The following is a 7,218-nucleotide window of genomic DNA, read 5'->3' on the forward strand; positions in this document are numbered from 1 at the left end:
CCTCGCGCATCCTTTTTAGTTTTTTCTTTGAGACAAAACCTACCTACTTTCACGTTTTAAATTTCCCACCTATCATATTTTTACTCCCTTCTCAATTTTGTGATTATCATTGCTATCAACTGAATTACTGGAAGCTTTATCTCCGTAATTGAGTTGCCAACTACAAGCCCCAATGACAGTGCCGCCCACTCGCTATACTTAAGTGAGTCCTGTGTATTTGAGCTTGACATTAACATGTTTATATGCATGCGTGTTGAAATTGTATTAAAAAAACAGTATAGAAAATGTTATTGGCTCCTTACAGTTCAAGACTTTTTACATTTTACCTATTTAAAATTAAAAACTAATTGAAATGCTTCGATAACCTCTTTATCTATTTGTAAATTATAAATATAACAAGAAGTAATTATTATTCAACTTTTCTCACGTGTAAACTGTGAATGGACTGCTACTACATTAAGGGAGGTGATGGATAAGCTAATTAGCCACGAACAATGAAGCTTCATAGCTAACCGGTCTAGCTGTGACAATATTATTGTGGCTCAAGAAATTATCCACTCTATGAGAATGAGTGGCAAAAGAAAAGGTTATATGACAGTTAAAGTTGACATGGAGAAAGCATATGACAGACTAGATTGAAATTTTATTCAAGACACTCTTCAATGCTTGCGATTGGATTCATGCCTAATCAATCTCATTATGAAGTGTATGTCAACAGCTTCTATGTCTGTGTTATGAAATGGTGAGGAAGGGCCCATGTTCACACCTTCCAGAGGTGTCCACCAAGGGGAGCCACTCAGCCCTTATATTTTTGTCCTTTGCATGAAACGATTGGGTTAGCTTATTAAAGAGGAATGCCAGAGGAAGAGATGGAAACCTTTTAGATTTAAGCCTAATGGGCTAGCTATCTCTCATCTCTTCTTTGCGGATGATCTCATCCTCTTCTCTGAAGCAACCATGGGGCAAGTGGAAGAACTTAAGTCAGTAATGCAGAACTTCTGTACAATCTCGGGCCACAGAATTAATCCAGCTAAGTCCAAAATGTTCACTTCAACAGAGCCTTAGAGCTTAGTCATACTCTCGACATAGGCCTCACGGCTGACTTGGGCTTTGGGTGTGCCACTCTTTCACTCAAGAATTACAAAAAATACTTACTTTCCCATAGTTCTAAAAGCCTGTAGGAGAAAAACTCTCCCTTTGGAAGAGCAGATTCCTCAATATAGCGGGTAGATCGGTGCTAATTAAATAAGTCCTTTCAGCTATGCCTGGTTACCAAATGCAGTCTACTCTCTTACCACTAGGTACTTTGAGGGAGATTGAGAAATTAAGTAGGAGGTTCATGTGGTCACAAGACATTGAAGCAAGAAAGATGAATCTTATTGCTTGGGACAAGATTATTCTACAGAAGGAACTTGGAGGATTGAGAATAAAAAATTTGTGCCAACACAACAAAGCGTTTATCTTAAAGCTTTGTTGGGAATTGATTACAAAGAAAGAAGCGTTATGGATCAAATGCTTGTGGGCCAAATATAATTGTGGACCTGGATGTAGTCTAGTGGTGACGAAAAAACAAAACTCCTCCTTGACTTGGAAGGCCATCTTTGAAGTTTGAGAGATTTTTCTGGCCAGAATTGGAAAGAAAGTAAATAATGGAGAGACTACAAGTTTTGGGGAGGATATGTGGCTACCCATCAATAAACCACTAATCTCTTTTGTCCCAAATATATCAAGTATTAACACAATAGAAGAGTTTGTGGCCATGTTTCAGCAACAGGACAGTGGGATGTTGGTAGATGGAGAGGAATTCTCCCTCATTGGGTAACTAAAATACTCATAAAGAAGAACCCACCATCAAACAACACTCCTGACAGATTTACGTGGCGACCAGCAAAAGATGGTAATTTCTCTGTCAAAGTGGCATACAAGTTCCTCACAAACTGTGAGGGGAATAGACAAAGTGGTCTTTGGACTCAACTATGGAAATGGCAACTCCCAGAGAAGGTCAAGTTTTGAATGTGGCAAGTGGTCCATAAGAGACTGATTATAAACTCACTCAGAGCAAAAAAAGGTATTTTAAACACATCCGAATGCCCATATCAGTGTGCAAGAGAGGAGAGTGTCCTTCATATTCTTGGAGACTGTGAGAGAGCTAGGGAAGTATGGCACAAAATTTTAAAACCTAACGCTTTTTGTAGATTTTTTGCTAAAAATTTGCTAGTATGGCTAAACTGGAATACAAAGCATCATCCAGGTAGTGGACGTTTCAACCAATTTGCATGGAATCGAGTCTTTAGTTCAATCTATTGGTTGCTATGGACTACTCATTGCAAATTCATTTTTTGAAGGAGGCAGTACAAGTACCAGAGAAATATTGCAGAGGTGTCTACATAACCTGGTGGAGTATATTGTTAACCAGAACCTTAAACATCAGATCTTCAAGCATAAAAAGGCTGAGGAACGCTGCTGGACACCACTGCCACAGGATGCTGTACATATTGATGTTCATAGGTCGGTCTGGTCTTTCATCCAAGCAGCATGCGGAGGAGTCATCCGAGACACTCATGGAGACTAGGTCATGGGATTCCACCAAACTCTTCGTTTATGCTCAATAATGGAAGCAGAAATCAATGCCATATGCACTGATATGGCCATTGGGAAACACTTGGGCTTTCAAAAAGTGCTGATTTACACGGACTCCATTGATGCTTTCAATTGTTTGATAAGGGGTGGTCCTATTGATAATCCTTTGAGGGATGTGATAGCTGAAACTAGATAATTACTCTTTAGTGACTGGGAAGTTCCAAATTGAATTCAGTTTATGGTCACTCTTTCCATTACTCTTTATTTGTATGATTTATGAATTTTCGGACACATTTCTTGGGCTATCAAAATATTGGACTTAGGTCACTCATCTTGGTCTTAAAGTTATTGGCCCAAACAAAAATGTTCATAAGGTTTTTGATTGCGAGGCCCACGTTTAAAACGAAAGAGACTAGTGATGCCTGCTTGACAGAATACTTATTTTGAGACGAGGACTTCTTTGCCAGATTTGGGCCAAGGACCTTTTTCTTTTGCCTGGACTTGGCCGATGGAATTTAGTTTTAGTTATTTTCCTTTATAATGAAAAAAAAAAGGGAAAAAAATTAAGTATAATATGTACGTATGTTAGTAATAAAATTAAATTAAATAAAAGCTGGCAGAGTCTAGAATTCTGGGAATCCTCTTGCCTCAACAAATTTTAACCCCCTTGTTCAAGTAAATCGAATCACTTCGACTCGAATCCTGAATAATAAGTTTCCTGTTTAATTAATTGATTAACGATGAACATTCGATCTGCTTTCTGAACCCTTCTATGCAGAGGAAACCAAGCATTTCACTTCAAGGAGAGGAGCAATACACCTATCCGGTATCCCCTCGATCGCCTTTTCTTCCCAGATTCAAAGTCTAGAATTCTGGGAACCCTCTTACCTTACAGATATAAAGTAGCTTCGCTGGGCAGCTCTATTTGTCGTTTCCGATTCTGATATTTAACAATCGATGAGGCTTCTGCAATTGGGCTTGTTGCTTTCTTTGGCATCTGGATTTGCCGCCATTATCATTTACATTACTGGAGTCTCTAATCCCTCTGTATGTATGTATATCTTATTTGACTCACTTGGCATTTACCTTGCCCCTCAACCATCCGTATCTTATTTGAGTAACTTGGTGCTTCTTCATGTGTATAAATCAAATAAGGTTTTAGTTTTATTCTTGAGAGAAAATGAATGCAAGAACCGTGAAGTAACAGGTTTAGTTGCATGAGATCTAATTACGGCATAATGATGGACAGTTGGGAGCTATCAGCTTACAGACAATGAGATAGAAGCGTTGCTATCTTTGCAGAGCAGTTTCCAGCAGTGCGTGGTGAGTTCTGCTGTTCTTATCGTTGAAATAAATTCTTCGTTTTTTAACTTACTGCTCTACTTGTGCTGGCGTTTATTTAAAAGGCGCTGCTTTGTTAGTTGTATATGGTTAGTTTTTTGTGCATTTTTTCTTGATGATTCGTTTGAGCATTTGAGAATTGCTGTCTGCTGCAAATGTAATAGGGCTGTGATTGAGGTTATGCAACCCTTAAGAAATTAGGTCGTCTGCTGTGCTTATATGATTACGATTGAGTTCACTACGGGTTTAAATCCTTACAAAATTTGGACAATGTTTACGTTTTGTTAAGTTGCCTAGCGAATGCCAGGAACATTCAATATAACAGGGTAGCCAAGGATTGGTAAAAAATGGAATTGTTATTTTTGCGTGGACAAATATATTACCTTTTGTTTTCAGGTTTTGCTAAATTTATGATCTTTAATTGTGGAAAATCAATCTTACTGACGTAATACTTCATGAGAATTATTCTCAATCATCTTTTCACATTGGGTTGGTGGTTTTTTTGTGTTTGATGCAGAGTGCAAATGGTCTAGGGCTCAAAGCTGTTCGGGGCAGAGATTATTGCCAAACCACAATAAACTTCCCTAGTGATACCATCCCAAAATGGGTACATTTTCCAGATCACTCAGTCACCAAATTATTTTCATGAAAATAACTTGTATCCAAGTTATCTACATGGTTGTGCAAAATTGTTAATTATGACATCCTACTACTCAAGAAGTATGTTTTGCTCCCTTTCGGAGGAATGAAATGTGGTATTTTATATATCATATGGCTTACAAATAGATTAGAATTTGTAACTCTGTCATGCAGTATGTTGTTCCTTTTTGTCAATTGCTTGTCCATTGGTATCTTTGTTGCCTCATGGAGATTTATGTATAAACAGAGAGATCCCAAAACGGGTGAACTGGAAGCTTTGTCCTTTGATTTCAATCTATGTGAAGCTGTGGCAACGTGGGAACAGGTGAGCACCTTCATCTTTGTGTCTCATCATTTCGATTACCTTCATCTATTGGTCTGCAAGTTAAGAGGTGTTTTATGAATTTATTTCCTGATTTGGTTTTATGGTGCACCCTAAAGACTAAAGAGCAAGGACAAACCTATTTACAAGTGTGTCAATACTGAAATGGCATGCTAGCAACGTGTGTATGACTGTTTTAGATTTATTTCCTCTTTTTTTTCCCTCCAAAAAACACTTTCCAAATGCGTGCTGGTGCCTGACTTGGCTGACCCCCAGTGAAAGGATTACTACCAAAAAGAAGATAGTGAGGTAGTTGAAACACCATCTTGATGTTATAATGAAGGCTCTTTCCCTCCTTTTTTTCTGTTTGTAAGCTAATTATGTGAACAAAATAGTTTAACATCATTTTATTTAGTTGAATTTTTTGGAGTATGACAGTCTGAGCTTATGCATCAATATGTCCAAAACCATTAGGAATTATTTTCATTCTTGTTATCCTCTTTCCGTTAATTAACATAATATTCCTTTAGTTGAATAATAGAGTAATTTTGTGGCATTTGCTTCGCATTTAGTTATAGCGTATCCTTAAATCATGGATTGATTTCTCAGGTTAGGAATAGCACTACAATACTCACCAAGGAATTCATTGATTCTTTGCCAAATGGATGGAAGAATATGCATGGCAGAGGATCAACAAAGGAGTAATTCTGTAAGTCTGACTTTAAACCATGAGGATGGCAACTGAACGAAATTAAACAGGGGTTGTTTGTTTCAATTTTTCTAAATTTTGCGGAAATGTACCTTTCCAGAAAGTATACTTCTCAGGAAGTTAGATTCTCGTTAGCTAATTATTTGTTTCATTCTTTTAAATACCTGGGAACTCTAAATTATTTTAAAAATAAATGTAGTGTTTTTTAATGTTAAAGACGAAAAAACCTTTTAATTAAATTTTATTTCATAATTTTAAGGGAAAGTTTGGGGATATCAGGGCGGTAGAACTTAAATTCTATTCGGTAAGTTACTGCCTTAGCTGTGATGCAAGTTGGAGGCCCAACTTCGCAAGAAGTTGAGCCTTCTAGTGAACAAGCAACTGGAATTTATTCACTTCTCAAAAAATGTAACTTACCTTCCTTGCTCATTTCTAACCAAGCGAACCCCTGATATTTGACCTGCTATTTTCTATACTGCATATTTAAAAATTATCTATATTCCTATAGTGGTTGATTTGGTGGATCTTGCTCTAAGAGAAAGTAAGATTAGCCTTATCTTGAAGCAAACCGTTCTGCTACAGCAAACGCTGTGAGAACAAGACCTTATGCATGGAGAACTTTTCACTGGTGCTCCCTGAGACACCACCATATTTCCCAAGGCAGTTTGGACGCTGTGCTGTCATTGGTAATTCAGGAGATCTCTTGAAGACAAAATTTGGGAAGGAGATAGATGGCTATGATGCTGTAATCAGAGAAAATGGTGCTCCAACACAGGTTACTCGATCAACAGGATGTTGCTGGTATTCTGCATTCTCTTCTAGTTCTGATCTGTTCCCTTAAAATTCATGTATAACTGCAGAACTATACCGAATATGTGGGTAAAAAGAACACATTTCGTCTTCTTAACCGGGGGTCTGCCAAAGCTCTTGACAAAGTTGCAGAGTTAGATGGTAAAGTCACGAATATGAAATCCCCTTGGTATAGTTCCTTCTGATTGACTAGAACTCTAATCGAAGTGCTGGTTTTGCAGATCAAAGGAAGGAGGTTTTGATAGTAAAAACTACAATTCATGACATCATGAGCAAAATGATTCGGGTTTGTTTCCTCAGTTACATTTGTGTTAAATAATTGCCCATAAATTTACTAGTGTATATGCGCGCACACAAAAACATTTCACGCCATTGGAATCAGTTGTCTAACTGATTTTTTTTTTTTTTTGCTTCCGTCTTCTGCAGGAAGTGCCCATAACAAATCCAGTATATCTCATGCTAGGTGCATCCTTTGGTTCAGCAGCAAAAGGAACAGGGCTTAAGGCTCTTGAATTTGCTCTCTCTATATGTGAATCGGTTGATATGTACGGCTTCACTGTAGATCCTGGATATAAAGAATGGTATATAATTTTCTATTTGCACTCAGGACTTCTAGTGAATCCGCCTATTGGTTTGAGTATGGTTGTCTGACTAAAAACCTGAAATTTTCCTGGTAGGACTAGATATTTCTCTGAATCTCGTAAAGGTCATACCCCATTGCATGGGAGAGCTTATTACCGATGATGATGGAGTGCTTAGGAGTACCAACCTGCCCTTTTGTTATTTTAGATGCAAGATATATTACATGAGCAGGATT

General features: G+C 37.7%; 1 protein-coding gene across 1 annotated transcript; it reads left to right on the forward strand.

Annotated features, from left to right (window-relative positions):
• Positions 1 to 3,265: 3,265 nt before the first annotated feature.
• LOC114724588 (sialyltransferase-like protein 2) lies at positions 3,266 to 7,162 on the forward strand (the record flags this gene model as incomplete). Its single annotated transcript, XM_028910965.1, is given in 12 exon segments — positions 3,266 to 3,631; positions 3,830 to 3,903; positions 4,439 to 4,528; positions 4,808 to 4,885; positions 5,492 to 5,549; positions 5,552 to 5,591; positions 6,174 to 6,366; positions 6,452 to 6,542; positions 6,623 to 6,687; positions 6,828 to 6,982; positions 7,079 to 7,142; positions 7,145 to 7,162. Coding segments are annotated over 12 exon segments (1,020 nt in total), but the record flags the coding sequence as incomplete, so codon positions are not given.
• Positions 7,163 to 7,218: the final 56 nt, after the last annotated feature.

This window comes from Neltuma alba, unplaced genomic scaffold (assembly GCF_004799145.2).
Source record: "Neltuma alba isolate B1F8T4 unplaced genomic scaffold, ASM479914v2 tig00002378_pilon, whole genome shotgun sequence".
Taxonomy (NCBI): Eukaryota; Viridiplantae; Streptophyta; class Magnoliopsida; order Fabales; family Fabaceae; genus Neltuma; species Neltuma alba.